The sequence below is a fragment of the Aspergillus terreus genome, genomic scaffold (genome assembly GCF_000149615.1).
Source record: "Aspergillus terreus NIH2624 scaffold_2 genomic scaffold, whole genome shotgun sequence".
Lineage (NCBI taxonomy): Eukaryota > Fungi > Ascomycota > Eurotiomycetes > Eurotiales > Aspergillaceae > Aspergillus > Aspergillus terreus.
Window position 1 is genome coordinate 1276465 of NT_165925.1, and position 17316 is coordinate 1293780.

At 51.5% G+C, this 17316-nt stretch overlaps 3 protein-coding genes across 3 annotated transcripts; 2 read left to right on the forward strand and 1 right to left on the reverse strand.

The window, feature by feature from the left end:
* Positions 1-679: 679 nt before the first annotated feature.
* ATEG_01448 (orotate phosphoribosyltransferase) lies at positions 680-1405 on the forward strand (the record flags this gene model as incomplete). Its single annotated transcript, XM_001208813.1, has 1 exon — positions 680-1405. One exon carries the CDS (start codon positions 680-682, stop codon positions 1403-1405), a length of 726 nt encoding a protein of 241 aa, XP_001208813.1.
* Positions 1406-6301: 4896 nt separating this feature from the next.
* Positions 6302-13864, forward strand: ags2 (alpha-1,3-glucan synthase Ags2; the record flags this gene model as incomplete). Its single annotated transcript, XM_001208814.1, has 6 exons — positions 6302-6655; positions 6714-6889; positions 6953-12931; positions 12992-13197; positions 13253-13763; positions 13816-13864. 6 exons carry the CDS (start codon positions 6302-6304, stop codon positions 13862-13864), a joined length of 7275 nt encoding a protein of 2424 aa, XP_001208814.1.
* A 777-nt stretch (positions 13865-14641) lies between these two features.
* Positions 14642-17145, reverse strand: luA (3-isopropylmalate dehydratase LEU1; the record flags this gene model as incomplete). Its single annotated transcript, XM_001208815.1, has 4 exons — positions 14642-16747; positions 16823-16897; positions 16955-16995; positions 17046-17145. 4 exons carry the CDS (start codon positions 17143-17145, stop codon positions 14642-14644), a joined length of 2322 nt encoding a protein of 773 aa, XP_001208815.1.
* Between the last annotated feature and the right edge of the window lie 171 nt (positions 17146-17316).

Here is a 17316-nt window from a genome sequence, read left to right on the forward strand (position 1 = left end):
AAGCTTCTTGCGTGATCGTGTTTGTCAGCTCTTCTCACCGGCCCCGCCAGCGATTCAAATATCAGACCGTCGAAGAAACCTCCAAACGAAACCCAACAAATGGAACAGAACAGGAATGGAACAGGAAAGCAACGGCAGAAAAGGTGGTAGAAATCAGCAGCACTGGAATGTGCCCTGGGGAGAGAGGAGAGAAAGGGGAGGGAGGTTGAGAATGAGGATGAGGGCCGGAGTTCGGAGGCGGTGGAGCACGTGTTGTTGGGCTTATGCTGCAAGCCAGTTGGCCACTCACAACAACGATTGAAATGTTAGGAGTTATTTGGAAATATTCTTCTGAACTACTGGACGGACTTTGGGATGAGTAAATATATGTTCGTGACAAAGAATGCTCTACAAGCGGTGAGAAGCCCTTTGATGACTCTTGATATATTCCGCAGTAGTAATGCTGCCAGGGACCAAAGCGGAAGAGCCCCTCAATTTGCCCCTCTTCTCCGTTGCGACGGATAACCCCGAGAAAAAAAAAAATACGAAAATCTTCACTTCCTCCGATTAACACGCCGATACTATCTACATATCTTGAATACCCCAATTGACTCTGACGAGCATAATAATACAATTCTCTCTTCTCTCCTATACTCTTAATCCAATTACAACATCGTTCTTCCGCGAGAAATCTAAGAAAATGGCCGCCGATCAGGATTACAAGGCAACTTTGCTCCCTCTTTTGATCTCCAACAATGTCCTGTCCTTCGGCTCCTATGTTCTGAAATCGGGTCGCGAGTCGCCCTACTTCTTCACCTCCTCTCTTCTTCACACTGCGCCCCTCCTCCGGGCTACCTCCGCCGCCTACGCAAGCGTCTTGTCTGCCGAGCCGTTCGTCACCACCGCCGCTGATGGCACCACGAAACCCAACTTCGACATTATCTTTGGCCCCGCCTACAAGGGCATCCCTATCGCGGCGGCGGTGACGAACGAACTGGCCGTTCGCGACTCCCTTGCCGTGCCTCCCAAGGGAACCTGGGACAACGTCAGCTACTCCTTCAACCGCAAAGAGGCCAAAGCGCACGGCGAGGGAGGCAACATTGTCGGTGCCCCGCTGAAGGGCAAGCGTGTCGTCATTGTCGACGACGTGATCACCGCCGGAACTGCCCTGCGCGAGGCTGTCGGCATCATCCAGAAGGAGGGAGGCATTGTCGCTGGTGTGGTCGTCCTCTTGGACCGGGAGGAGCGGGTCAGCGACTCGGAGACGAAGAGCGCTGTGGGCGTTGCGCAGCGCGATCTTGGTGACAGCATTCCCATCCGCGCCGTCATCGGTCTGCATGACCTCATTGAGAAGCTGGGTGACAAGATTGGCGAGTCGGAGATTCAGCGTTTGAAGGACTACCGGGCTCGCTATGGAGCGGAGTAGATTCGTTCTTGTGATAGAATAGGTGCACAAAAGTACGGGAGAAATGATACCAATGATTCTATGATGTGTTTTGAATTTTGTCTAGTTTGATAACACGCGTGTGCAAGGTTCCTAGTAAAATGGGAGCTCTGGATATGGGATGCGAAGCTTTCAGTGCCGTTAGTGACATATTGAGTATGGCCAAGGGGCTGCTAGTGTCAGAAAGGGATCTCTAAGAGCTATCGGAGTTTAGCTTGTTTTCTCCGGAAGGGGTTTTATCTCCTCAATCCTGAAGTCAGTCACCGCGCTGCATTATATATCCCATGTTGTACTTGGATCCCGAAGTTGGAATTCTGCAAAGTGAAGGAGCGCATGGTATGTCTAACTATGAGTTAGAAGTATCATCTATAGGTTGTTCTGTCTTGGGAATCAGTCTCCTGTGAACAACTCAGCTCAATAGAGTTCTGTAAAACGCTCTACTCGCGGACAGCTACCGTCGACACCGCGTTTACAGGCACGCAATGGACATGACAAATTAGGTAAAGAGTCACTTATGCAATGAAACTAGATGGAGCTAGATACGAAATGCGTCAAGAGTGTTGCAAAAATCTCCAAGTTCCTCAGAGAGACATGACTGAACATGCATCGTGCTTAGGTATACTACTCGTGTGAATCAACACGAATCATCGGCGGCCGAGGGTGGTATCTTGTTCCAATGAGGACGTCCAGGTATGATACTTCCGAAAGCTCTTCATTATGAGCTGGATTTGGTGCCTTTTGTTCTAAATTAAGGCCTCTGACATCAATGTAGCTGTCGTGCAGCACGAGTGAAACATGTATACCAAGGCTGGCTGAGATGCAATAACCCTAGCAAGAACCGTACACTGTCGCATCACCAGCGAAGGCCTGCGTATGATAGTCGAGCTGAGATAGAACTCCCCGGCAACCGGTCTTCACCGGTCCCTGGAAGCAACAGAGCCTGCGTGATGAGGCGAAAATTACCGCCATTTCCTGCATGAACGAGCAAGTCAGGCAGCCTCCGATTAGGCCGAGGATATGTGGAAGAAAGATAAAAGACAGCAGGTCATGCAGCGACTAGTGCTGGAGGTTTGGATGCGATGTTGTCCGCCGGGGCAAGCTCAGAAGCTCAGTCAACGCGCTTGGCATATTCACTAGTTGGGACGTCCATGATCCTGCACGGTTGACCCGCAAAGTGATATGTACAAGTAGGATGAGTCACTGGGGCCCGGTTTTCCAGCGCCCGTGCATAAGACATAGGTATTCTGGCCTCCCTTCTAACCGGCCTCGGCACATTCCATGTGCCTGGCGGTCGTCAGCATCTGCACATTGGATAAGCTAGTTATCTTTGCAAGTCTGAAAAGTGGAGAGAATCATGCAACTTAACTCAAAAGTCGTCTAAGACCAATCGAATTCTTGGCGTGCGATGCACCGTTATGCGCCTGCGCCAGCAGGCTACGTAACTGCGTCCCTGGCCGGAGGCCCTTGCTATGAACTGTGCATGGGGTTCAGAGCTTTGCTACAGTAAGGCAAAAATTGACGTTACACGACATGGCGAAGTGCAGTTGTGACTTTGGAGCCCCAGCCGCGGAATTCTTGAGTCCACGATGCTGTTGGGAGATTACGCGAAGGATCCGGAAAGAGCGCGGACGCACTGGGCCATCAGAGGCACTCGATGTCGATACTCGGATGTCTGTGGGTTGAAGACTGCTCCAAACTCAAACCGCCCACCATTGAAAGAACTTAGGTTCGCCTACATACCAATGGGGCGGTACGAGTCCCGGCTAATCGGTTGATATCAAATCCTCTCTAGAACATTCGAACAGGAGACTCTCTCTTGCTCCAGATTCCTAATTCATCTGACCGGGTTTCTACAGTCAATTACCTGGCTGTTTTGATACCTAGTGTCATATCTTGATAGAACCTGTGATCTTGGTTGACATGATAGCTATTTCCTATATCCATGCGGATTCGATCTTCCATTCCTGAAGGCTGCGAACATGGCATAGTTCCCCACTGAGATGATGTGTGGTGGATCATAGTTCATGTCGGCTGTACTCCGTCCCAGGGAGTCAGTTCGACCGTTCTTACCTGAGCGTTGATAATGTACTCCTATGGAGGCAGTTTTAGTGAGATCCACCCCGGCAGCGATCATCCGTGGCGTCCCCAGCCACCCACTTAGAACGCATCCCTGATTGCCTAACAGGAATAGGAGGCGGTCTGTGTGGTCGTCCCACCCGACCTAATCGGCGGTATTAATCCCCGCATCAGTTTGACATGGTGACCGAATTTGTCCTCCCGCTGAGCTGGAGACCTCTCAGCACGCGCCCAGTTATTCTCGGAAACGCATTACACACGCCGTTGTTGTTATATAAAAAGGGAGGAGGGCGTTTCTTCGTCAACCGGGCCCACATGGCGAGATTGCTGGCATTGTACATGTCAATTATCGATGACAGTTGCACTAACGCCACAGCACATCCGCATACACTAGTTGGTGGAGACCTCCGCAAGGGATGAACATGAGCTCTCGCCAACCTGATCTAGCTACCGACCGGCGACTCTATTGAAGGAGACTCGACAGGCACGTATCCCATATCGCGGACTCATTCTTATCGGAAGATTTCTTCAAAGGATTTATACAGAGGAAACAATGAGATCCAGTCGACATTGGAGATGCTTCCCAATTAACACCAGAACATGCGTCGGGGTTTTTGACCAGACTGGAAATTTATCTCCCTATGTATATCTATGTTTTGGATTGGCACGTAGTTGATTCCGTGTGGTAAGAAAAAAGAAAAAGACGAGCAGGGAGTCTCAACTCGAGGCGACTACCCGCACAAGCTTGTGGTACTTGTTTCAGTTCCCTGTACATGTCGGTCATCCTGACAGGAACCCAGTAACTCAGGTACCTACCTCCTCCGCAGTCGGTATAGAAACCAGCCAGTGGCACTTTGGTGTCCTTGGGAGTTCTCTGGCCCTGGATCAACCCCTGTAACGCGGGGTAAGCGTTACCACTAGAGACCGAGACCTTGTCATTGGGAACGGGCAATTTTATATAGTGATTACCATCTATGGGAATTCAGACGGACGATCCATTCCAAGGACCTGTCAAATACTCGCTGTTTCTTTCGAAATCGTCAAAGCAAGGGCGCCAAATGTCCAGTTGTCCTCTAGATACATGACCTTTGGTGCTATATAAAAATGGACCTAGCGCCAAGTTACATTCTCGGCGGCCGATTGTAGGTATGAGCTGGGAGACGTACAGATGCCCATGGTTTGAATGGACAGCAATGGAATGATAAGGTAGCTCATCTTCCGTATCTGTAGTAAGATTTGGGAGCATTACATCAATGACTATTGGCTAATTTTCGAGTGATTTTCTATACTATATGAAGATCCGCTGGGCGATGGGCTACGTCTTCCTTGAGTCTGGCGCACAATTGTGGACAGATATCAGTCCTACGATATATCTCGGTTGAAAGATAATTGTAGAAAATCTTCTAGCTTCCTACTACACATCATGTCCCAGCTGACGCATGATTGGCATTCAGATTAGTCTATTCTTACAGTGTAGTTTTGCTTCTGGGCGGGCCTCATGGGACTTCGTTATCATGCTGTATGCTGATGAACTTGTTTAGAGACGACCTGACCCGTGGAAACGGAGAGAACATGGCAGTTGCGGAATCGGGGATATACTTGAATCTATAATTATACTGGATACAAAATTCTTGAGGGACCTTGGATGAAAGATACCTAGGTACTCCTTTCAAAATGCCCTGAGTTGTATGAAAACTGCCATTTACGACACCGCTATTTTAAACTGCCGGACACCTTAACTCACTATCGGTGGATCGTAATATCCGGAAAACTTATTTGGCTCCATTCGGCGGGAATCTGATATATCAGGTCCCGGATGACTGCCTACATTGGAGGTCGATCTCCCCACTACCAGATTGGGATGAGTGGGTCCAACCAAGCGAGCCCATCAAGACCCACTTCCAGGAGATCCGATATGCACTCTACATCTGGAGTCTGGTCTCTCTCTACTCCGTACACAACACTCCCACTTCCTTCGTGTTTCCATTCTGCCCTCCGGATTTCACTCAGCACTAGTCACTCCATTTACCTCCTCCATTCGGACAGCGAGCGATCCGATTCTCATTCGCCATGCACGGACGAATGCTGGTCCCGAGGGAGTCTCGATGCTCCACCCTGCCACTCAACACACAGGATGGCCTCTGTGTCCTGTCTGCCTACACTATCTCGCATACCAGTGGGCCTACACGCCTCTTTCTCGGCTGCATCATGGAAAATCTCAGAAGGATCGGCGTTTCTTCTTCCTCGTCTAAGGCGTTTTGCGAATCCCTCGCCTCCTGGCCATACCCACGGAGTAGGTATGTACATCGTATCTCACAATGGTTCAGTTGAACCCATTTCGTTTAGTGTCTATCATGCAAGTCTTCGGACAAATAGCTGGATGGATTGACCCTCTTCTTTTCTCTTCTCTCCCTTTTTTTTTTTTTTTTTTTTTTTTTATCGGTATATCTTTTTTATTTTTCGCTTGATTTTTTCCCCTTCTCTGCTTTCCCCCTTTACTTCAACGCTCCTTCAGCCACCTTTTATCTTATTCTTTGAAAGCTCTTTGCCCTCGCTTTGCCGATTATCTCCTGCTTATCAAGCTTTCTGGACAGGGACTCAGCCGCCCTCACCTGGACAAGACACATAAAGGGGGGCAGCAGGCGCAAGCAGTGTCGGGGACAATCCTTTGCCAGATAACTCCCACACTACTACTACTCCTCCCTACGGCACTGACGTGTTGTCTATCGTTGACGTCTACAAACACATGTCGGGTTTGTGGAGTTGAACGAGGCAATCGGTTCTTCTTAGCAACCGCTGACAATGCAGTGGCGGTTTGCAGGCTCGTTGCTTGCGTTCTTTGCGGCAACAGCAACATGCTGGCCCTACGAGGAGTCCCTCGTGGAGTATAACCTGAACGCAAACAAGGACACTACGGATCCGGCGAAGTATACTCACATCGAATGGCCTAACCACAAGTATTATCCCTCTCCTAAAAGCTGGCGTTTCCCCTTCTATACGCTGTTCCTCGACCGATTTGTGAACGGAGATCCTACAAACGATAACATCAACCAAACTTTGTTTGAGCATGACCTGGACTCCAATCAGATGCGCCATGGAGGTGATGCAGTTGGCTTGGTGGATACCCTAGATTACATACAAGGAATGGGTGTGAAGGTACGTTCTGCCACTGCGTCGTACGATATACCTCCAGAATGACTAACCCATCTTGAAGGGTATCTATCTCGCAGGAACAATTCTGATGAATCAACCCTGGGGTTCGGACGGCTACTCAATCCTCGATACTACACTACTTGATCAGCACTTCGGTACTATCCAGACATGGAGAGATGTGATCACAGAAATTCATAAGCGGGGAATGTATGTCCTGTTCGACAATACTATTGCAACGTATGTGCTCCTCGTTTCTTGTTTGATAACATGGACATGATGTCTGATATTGATGGTCCGCAGCATGGGCGATTTGATCGGTTTCAAAGGATACCTGAACGAGACGACTCCGTTCTCCGTGAAAGAGCATGAGGCACTCTGGAAAAGCGAGCGCCAGTATGTCGACTTTCGATTTAGTAACGAGTACAACGAAACCTGTGATTACCCGCGGTTTTGGAACGAGACCGGATTTCCAGTGGACCAATCCGTTAGAGACGAATTGGTTGGATGCTACAACAGTGATTTCGACCAATATGGAGACCGTGAGGCCTTTGGCGTCTATCCCGACTGGGAACGTCAACTGGCCAAGTTCGCTTCCGTCCAGGACCGTTTGCGCGAATGGAACCCCAGTGTCAGGGAGAGAATCATCCAACACTCCTGTATGATTATCAAGGCTCTTGATATCGACGGATTTCGGTACGATAAAGCCACTCAGGCCACCGTGGATGCCCTTGGAGAAATTTCCTCTGCATACAGGGAGTGTGCTCGAAGCGTTGGCAAGGACAATTTCTTCCTCCCTGGAGAAATTACTGGTGGAAACAACTTCGGGGCTATCTATCTGGGACGCGGAAGGCAACCGGACCAGTATCCCGATTCAGCCATGGATTCAATGGCAATGACGAACAAGTCTAAGCAGCAGTATTTCTTGCGCGAGGATGGTCTGCAGGCTCTTGATTCTGGTGCCTTCCATTACTCGGTATACCGTACTCTTACTCGGTTCCTTGGCCTGGACGGTAATCTGGCTGCAGGTTACGATACACCATTGGACTGGACTGACGCTTGGAACGTGATGGTCATGACGAACGATATGATTAACGCCAACACGGGAAAATTTGACCCTCGCCATATGTATGGCGCCACGAATCAGGATGTCTTCCGTTGGCCTGCCATTGAATTTGGCATCGAGAGACAGCTCCTAGCACACTTTATCACCACCCTCCATCTCCCGGGTATCCCGATCCTACTGTGGGGAGAGGAACAAGCCTTCTATATCTTGGACGCCACCGCCTCGAACTATGTCTATGGTCGTCAAGCAATGTCTCCTGCTACGGCGTGGAAAACGCATGGCTGCTTTCAGCTAAATGCGTCGCAGTATCACGATTGGCCCATCACTGCTGGACGTCAAGGCTGTCACGATGAAGCAGTCACCTATGACCATCGTGATCCCTCCCATCCCCTGCGGAACATTATCAAACATATGTTCCAGATGCGGGAGGACTATCCGGTGTTGAATGATGGGTATTCCGTTGTGAAACTCTCGAAACAGACACGCGATGTCTACTACCCTGCTTCGAACGGCACTGCGACAGAGACGGGGATGTGGTCGATATTGCGTGACACAGTCTCGTCCATTCAAGATTTAGGGTCGGGTGATAACCAGCCAGTGTGGCTGGTATACCAGAACGACAACAAGACCGTGGAGTACAAATTTGACTGCAAGAGCAACGACTCGGCTCTGATTTCTCCGTTCACAACTGGAACGACTGTTGTCAACCTGTTCTATCCCCATGACGAACATGAACTCATCGATGGGCCGAAGACATTGCATTTGAATGGTTCGAATGCTACCAATGGCTGTCTGGAGAGCATGACGTTCAACCCCTATGAATTCAAAGCATACGTACCCAAGAGAGTCTTTGTTGGACCTCGACCCATGATCACCCAATTCGAACCTGGTCACGATGTACCTCAGCTTTCCAAAGTGGGCCCCAATGACTCAGAAGATATCGATGTGAGCCTCTACTTCTCGACTAAGATGGACTGTGACGGCGTCACCAAATCGATCTCCTTCACATCGACCACTGAATCTGGCAAGACACCATCCATCAGCAAAGGCAGTGTGAGCTGCAGTGATGTTAACCCATCTGAGACGCGATGGACGGGCCAGCTTCCGAACGCCTGGGTCTGGAAAGCCAAGTTGACGGGAGTCTACAATGGTGTCCATCGGCTTACGGTCAAGAATGCGACAAGTTCCGATAGAGGCAAATCTACGCAAGCCACTGACCACTTTTTGATTCGAATTGGTCAAGCGGACAACCCGCTGGTGTTCAATCGTGCGAACTATTCCACCTCCCTCCTGCACCAGGACGACAATGGCAAGCTTTACATCCAACACAAGGCTGCAGGGGCAGACAAATACCGTTATTCAACCAACTGGGGATCGTCGTATTCTGATTGGATGGATTACAAAGGTGGAAATGACACCATTGAAGAATTGCCTTGGTCTGGAACGAACAAGCAGAGGTGGCAAGGGAAGCATGTGCGCGTTGAATACTGGAGTAAGTTGACTGGAAGCAGCGACTATGTCCAAGAGGGTGATTACGACTGGAATGGTCGACGTCGGTTTCCTCATCTCTTCTTCAACGGCCCATTTAACCAATACGGATTTGACGCTGGATTGAACAACGTCATGGAGCAGGATAGCGATGGACTCTGGACCTTCCGATTTTTGTCAGATTTCCCGGCCCAGGGACAGTTCAATGTCTGGGGTATGAATCCTGATGGCCAACCTGATCAGTCCTTTGTCTACGGGGATGTGGACGGCGATGGTGTGCTTGACCGAATGCCGCCTTCTTCTCTCAGTGGAACCGTCATGAATATCACTGATCTGCCTCCTTCACCATATGTGGCATGGAATCTGCGAGTTGATGATGGTACCCTGAAAGTGCATCTCCAACCGACGGGATCGAGGGCTATTCAGCTCGCAGTGTACATTCTTCTCTGGGTTGTGCCAATCGTCACGGGTATTGCATGCGTTTATGCATTCATGAAGTCTTTCTATCAGGTCAAATTCAATCAGGTTGGCGTCAGTGAAAGGAAGTCCATCTTACCGCTGGCATTCCGAAGGAAGTCCAACCAGGGCGGAGAAGGGGAGAAGATCAACCCATTTATGCGCCTCGCGAACAAGTCCGGTTTTCTACAGAGCACGCCCGCGTTTGGAACAGGAGCATCGCGCAGACGGACGATTCTCATCGCCACCATGGAATACGATATCGAAGATTGGGCCATCAAGATTAAAATAGGTGGCCTGGGCGTCATGGCTCAGTTGATGGGCAAACACCTTGGGCATCAGAACTTGATCTGGGTGGTCCCGTGCTGTGGAGGCATCGAATACCCTGTTGACCAGCCAGCTGACTCAATGTTCGTGACGGTCCTTGGGAACCCCTACGAAGTGAAGGTCCAGTACCATGTCTTGAAGAACATTACATATGTTCTTTTGGATGCACCGGTTTTCCGTCAACAGTCAAGCGCTGAGCCATACCCTGCCCGCATGGACGACCTGGATAGCGCAATCTACTATTCTGCATGGAACCAGTGCATCGCGCAAGCTATCCGGAGATTCTCGATCGATCTCTACCACATTAATGACTATCATGGGTCCATCGCTCCTCTTTATCTTCTTCCGCAAACCGTCCCTGTGTGCCTGTCGCTCCACAACGCCGAATTCCAAGGTTTGTGGCCCATGCGGACACAGAAGGAGAGAGATGAAGTCTGTTCTGTTTTCAACCTTGACCGCGACACTGCCAGACGTTATGTCCAGTTTGGTGAAGTCTTCAACATGCTCCACGCTGGTGCTAGCTACCTTCGTCTACACCAGCAGGGGTTCGGTGCTGTCGGTGTCTCCAGAAAGTATGGCAAGCGCTCGTATGCCCGCTACCCCATCTTCTGGGGTCTGAAGAAAGTTGGCAATTTACCAAACCCTGACCCCTCCGACACCGGCGAGTGGAATAAGCAGTTACCGAAAGATAGCGAGATCACGGTTGATGCAAACTACGAGGCCAGCAGAGGAGAACTCAGGCGTCAAGCGCAGGAATGGGCCGGACTCGAGCAGAACCCCAATGCTGACCTTTTGGTTTTTGTCGGAAGATGGTCTATGCAGAAGGGCATTGACCTAATTGCTGATGTGATGCCTGCTGTTCTCGAATCTAACCCCAACGTCCAGCTCATCTGTGTTGGCCCCGTCATTGACCTCTATGGAAAGTTTGCCGCACTCAAACTTGACCGTATGATGAAGCTCTACCCCGGACGTGTGTTTTCAAGACCTGAATTCACGGCCCTCCCACCCTATATCTTCTCTGGCGCTGAGTTCGCGTTGATTCCGTCTCGTGATGAGCCCTTCGGCCTCGTCGCTGTTGAATTTGGTCGAAAGGGAGCACTTGGTATCGGTGCGCGTGTGGGTGGTCTTGGACAAATGCCTGGTTGGTGGTACAACATCGAATCGACCACTACCTCCCATCTCTTGCAGCAATTCAAACTCGCCATTGGCAGTGCACTCAGCTCCAAGCCGCATGTCCGTGCGAAAATGCGTGCCCGATCCGCCAAGCAGCGTTTTCCTGTAGCCCAGTGGGTTGAGGACTTGGAGATTTTGCAATCCACTGCCGTTCGTATTCACAGCAAGGCAATCGCCAAGTCTCAAGGTCAGAGCACGACGCCTTCCGGGTACAATACACCAAGTGGAATGATGACTCCTAGTGGTATGATGACGCCTCCCATTGCCTCAGGGACCATGACTCCCACTGGAGTGCAGACACCTCCCCCTGCACACTCGAGGGAGGGAAGTTACTCCAACATCAACCGATTGAGCGCATACGGACCGCAACAACGAAACACCATTGTGTACAGTCGTGACCCAAGTCCTGGTGGCAATGAGAAGCCCAGGTCTGGCCTCAGCCGACATCTTTCCCTTGGTGTTCGGGCCGGTCCGGGTCATCTCGTGCGTCGAGGTCGTCGCCGCCTGAGGCGAAGCTATATTGGTAACGAGGAGAGTGCCACAAACTCTATGACCGAGGAGAGCAGTGATGACGATGTGATCCCCAGTTATTATGGAGATGAGGAGTACACTCTCACTCCTGAGCAGATCGAAGAGGGCCGTCGAGCTGCCGCACACCAACGTGATTCGCAAGGTCAATCTCCCGCGCGAGATTTTTTTAGCCGGAGGCACTCCAGTCAGGCTTCCCTTCAGCGAGCTATTGGATCTCCGAACACGTCGGACGTAGAAGATGGAGTGCCACAGTCGACTAGACCTGTGTATAATCATGCACAGCCTGGGAACCGACTCAGCTGCTCCTCGGCTCTTTCAGTCGATTCCATCATTGGTGAAAAGAAAGATTACAAGCTTCAAAAGGTTGATCCTTTCTTCACTGATAGCAATGGCGAGTACTACAGAGTGTTCGAGAAGAAACTCGAAGCACTGAATGGTTCGAACTCAGAGTCCCAGCTTTGCATCGAGGAATATCTTGTCAAGAGCGAGAAGAAATGGTTTGACAAGTTCCGTGACGCACGCCTGGGTCGCAACCAGTCCCCTGCCTCTTCAATTTTCCAGACCAAGCTTGAGAACACATCGCCATCTGGCTCTATATCCAACGAGGACTCTAGGTCTCGTGAATCTGGAAGTGATGCGAAGGGCGGAAACGACGAGTTCCAACTTGGACATGACTATGTCCCTCCCTCTGGGCCAAGGAAATGGATGCAAGTCCGCATTGGCGGGTGGCCCATCTATTCGCTATTTCTCGGTCTGGGGCAGATTATCGCAGCAAATTCATACCAGATCACTCTGCTTACGGGAGAAGTGGGACAAACACCTGAGAAGCTCTACGGAATTGCGACAACTTACTTGATCACCTCGATCATCTGGTGGTTCCTTTTCCGCTTCTGCAAGTCTGTGATCGTCTTATCTCTTCCTTGGTTTTTGTACGGCCTGTCATTCCTCATCATCGGTGTCGCCCATTTCGAAACCAATATCTTCGCCAGAGGGTGGATACAGAACGTCGGGGCTGGAGTGTACGCTGCTGCATCCTCCAGCGGTGCACTTTTCTTCGCCCTCAATTTCGGTGATGAGAATGGCGTCCAGGTAAAGGAGTGGGTGTTCCGCGCGTGCATCATCCAGGGCACGCAACAGGCCTATATCATCGGATTGTGGTATTGGGGAACCACCATATCGCAAGCGATTACCAACGGGGTCACCAATGTTCAGAGCAATATTACAGAGACTTGGAGAATGACGTATGTTTTGCCTATCTCATCAACTATTATGGAATTGATCGCTGACAAAAGCCCTTCCAGTGCTATCTGCTTGCCAATCGCTGCCTTTCTCTGGGCTATTGGCTTGCTCGTCTTCTTTGGGCTACCGAGCTACTACCGCCAGGCGCCTGGAAAGGTCCCGTCCTTCTACAAGTCCGTCTTCCGGCGCAAGATTGTGATCTGGAACTTTATTGTCGTCATTCTACAGAACTTCTTCCTGAGTGCGCCCTATGGACGCAATTGGGCTTGTAAGTACTACCTGGTTAACATGTTCTAATACAAAAGCTAACCGCACGTTGCTAGTCCTCTGGAGCTCCAACCATGCTAAGGACTGGGAAGTTGGAATTTTGGTTATTGTCTTTTTCGGCATCGTCTGGGCAGGGATTCTGTTCCTATTTGCCCGCCTGTCCAACCGCCACAGCTGGATCCTTCCTGTATTCGCATGCGGACTGGGAGCTCCTCGCTGGGCGCAGATCTGGTGGGGTGTCTCAGGGATGGGTCTCTTCCTACCATGGGCTGGCGGACCTACAGCTGGCGCCCTCGCTTCTCGAAGCCTGTGGCTGTGGCTTGGTATAATGGACGCTCTTCAAGGCCTCGGGTTCGGCATGATTCTGCTCCAGACGTTGACTCGGATGCATATTTGCTTCACACTACTTGCATCGCAGGTTCTGGGATCAATTGCTACGATTTGTGCGCGGGCATTCGGTCCCAACAATATCGGTCCTGGCCCCATCTCTCCCGATGTTACAGACGGGCCCCGTGCGGTTGCCAATGCATGGTTCTGGATTGCTCTCTTCTTCCAGCTGTTGATCTGGTAAGTACACTACAACCTCAGTGTTTGGACCTTCCTCTGACGACTATTCTAGTGCTGGATTCTTACTGTTCTTCCGGAAGGAACAGCTCACCAAGCCCTAAGCGAGCCTCTGTCTATTGGACGACACCCGGCTCTGACATGGGAGACATTTGATATAGACAAGCGATTTACATGGAGATATATTTCAGCATGTATGCACCGGTTCGAGTGTTGTACATGCATACACTTAGCCGGAGCGGCGGTAGGAGATATTCAGGGAAGCTAGTGAAGGCAGTGGGTATCTGTACATTAATCCGGTATTGACGTCCGACAGCGTTAGGGGAGGCATTTGCCCAGTTTTATATCTAATTTCGGTCAGTCTAACCCCGCTGGTCTTCTCTCTCTGGGAGAAAGGACCACGGGCCCCATGGCTGCACACATAATTTGCATGACATATGAGAGACGCCATATTTGGAGATTTTGATGTATCTCCACTCGATGGATCATGAGCCCAATGTCGTTACGCTCTTTTGAAGGTTGGACGCGCATGTTAGGACGTTTTTTCGCTCATTTATTCCCCGGATTTGATGAGGGTGGCGTTTTGTTGTATTTAATCTTAATTTCTCGAAGCATGGCATTGTTGTTGATCTTCTCCAACTACTGGTGTGATTTGAAATGTGAGTGAGCCTATGGTTCAAAGTAAAGTGAACTTTATGAGGTAGAGAATCAATGGTATTGTATAGAGAAATCATTATATTAATATCCATGTTGCGCACCCTACATATGAGTAGAGAAAGCAATTTTTGTGCCAAAAACCGTGCCAATAATGCGTCATTACCATAGCGTGCCCCAAGGAAATAGTTACTGAAGCTGCATGTACGTCGTAAATATCTTGAAATCTACCACTCCAGAGGCTCCGTCTTGACATCTCCGCGGTTGGTCTTGGGCACGGGAGCGGCCTGGACCATGGTGGGACCGCGGTTTCCACGCTTGAGATAGCCGCTGCCATCCAGCCAGGGAGTCTCAAGGGTGCGCTTGGTCTCGAAGGTACGAATCTTGTCCTCCATCTGGAGGGTGAGGCCGATGTCATCGAGACCGTTGATCAGGCAGTGCTTGCGGAAGCCGTCCACCTCGAACGCGGCGAGAACGTTGCCCTCAGCGTCCTTGACCTGCTGGTTGACGAGGTCGACCTCGATCTCGCGGCCGGCCTTGGCCTCGGCGGCGATCTTCTGCAGCTCGGCGTCGTTGGAGATCACGACAGGGAGCATGCCGTTCTTGAAGGTGTTGTTGAAGAAGATGTCGGCGAAGGACGGGGCGATGATGCACTTGATGCCGAAGTCGAGCAGGGCCCAGGGGGCGTGTTCACGCGAGCTACCGCAACCAAAGTTGGGGCCGGTGACCACGAGTACCTTGGAGTTGCGGTAGACGCCCTGGTTGAGGATGAAGTCGGGGATCTCCTGACCGTCCTTGTAGCGTAGCTCGTAGAAGAGCGCGCTACCGAGACCCGTGCGCTTGATCGTCTTGAGGAACTGCTTGGGAATGATGGCGTCGGTGTCGACGTTGGAGCGATCCATCGGTGCCGCGATGCCCTTCAGGGTCGTGAACTTGGGCAGGCCGGCGCTGGTGCCAGCGCTCGAGGTGTTGGCGTGCGGCTCATTGTCGGCCGGCATGTCCATGATGCGCTCCAGCTCGTCTTCCGTCTCCGGCTCCTCCAGAGTCTGCTGAACGTCAACCTTGGGCTGGACCTTGCCGAGGACGGGGCTGGCAACAACGTGCTCGCGGACGTCAGCCAGCTTTCCGACGATGGCGGCGGTGGCCGCCATGGCGGGAGACATGAGGTGGGTGCGGCCACCGGCACCCTGGCGACCCTCGAAGTTCCGGTTGGAGGTACTGGCGCAGCGCTCCTGGGGGGAGAGGATATCCGGGTTCATACCCAGACACATGGAGCAACCGGCCTCTCTCCACTCGAAACCGGCGTCGACAAAGATCTTGTCGAGACCCTCAGCCTCGGCCTGTTGCTTGACAAGACCGGAACCGGGGACGACCATGGCACGCTTGATGTTGGCGGCGATCTTCTTGCCCCGGACAACCTTGGAAGCGGCGCGCAGATCCTCGATACGCGCGTTGGTGCAGGAGCCAATGAAGACCTTGTCCACGGGAATCTCCTTCATCGGGGTACCGGCCGTCAGACCCATGTACTCGAGGGCGCGTTTGCAAGCAAGCTTGCGGTTCTCATCCTCGAAGTCGTCGGGCCCAGGGACGACGCCAGTGATGGGAATGACATCCTGAGGGGAGGTACCCCAGGTGAGGGTGGGGATGATATCCTTGCCGTCCAGTAGAACGGTCTTGTCATAGACGGCGCCCTCGTCGGAGGCCAGGCTAGACCAAAAGTTCACGGCCTTGTTCCACTCGGCGCTGCCGTACTTGGGGGCCAGGGGACGGCCCTTCAGGTAGTCAAAGGTGATCTGGTCCGGTGCGATCATGCCAGCACGCGCACCCGCCTCAATGGACATGTTACAGATGGACATACGGGCCTCCATGCTGAGGCCGCGAATGACGGATCCGCAGAACTCAATGACACAACCGGTACCTCCGGCAGTACCGATGACGCCGATGATGTGCAGGACGACGTCCTTGCTGGTGACGCCGGGAGGCAGCTCCCCATCGACCTGGATGCGCATGTTCTTGCTGCGCCGGGTGATCAGGGTCTGGGTGGCCAGAACGTGCTCGACCTCACTGGTACCGATACCGAAGGCGAGAGCACCAAAGGCACCATGGGTAGAGGTGTGGCTGTCACCACAGACGACGGTGGTTCCGGGTAGGGTGAAACCCTGCTCAGGGCCGATGATGTGGACGATACCCTGACGCTTATCGCCCATGCCGAAATATGTGAGGCCGAAGTCCTTGACATTCTCTTCGAGGGTGGTGCACTGGAGACGGGAGTCGTTTTCTTCGATGAATTCTTCGACATTCTTGAAGTTTTTGCGGGTGGACGTGGGGATGTTCTGTGCGAAGAAAAAAAAAAAAAAGTTCAGCGTCAGGGATATGTTAGATAGGAAGCAAGGGTTAGATGGGCATACGTGATCCACGGTCACCAGGGTGCAGTCCGGCCGGCGGACCTTACGACCAGCATTTTTCAGGCCTTCGAAAGCTTGCTATATAGGTGTTAGAAGAGTGGGGAGGAATTGAGTGTGCCGAGGACGATTGCATACTGGAGAAGTCACTTCGTGAACGAGGTGTCTGTCTACAGGAGCTGTTAGCGACGACCAAATGATCTATGCTTGACATAAAGGTGTTCCATACCGATATACAGCAGAATAGTACCATCCTCCTGCTCATTGACGATGTGATGATCCAAGACCTTGTCATACAAGGTCTTGGGTTTCTTGTCGGCGCCAGGCATGAGGGGCAAGTGATAAGATGAGCTTTGGGGAAAACGAGAGAAGAGGGAAACTCGGCACAAAGGACAGGAAAAGAGACCAGGGCCTCTTGAGCAGAATGACGAAGATGTTTAAGAGACTGAAACCTGGGGACGAAGCAGGAGTCGAGAGCTTTTAACTGCGGTGGCCAGCGC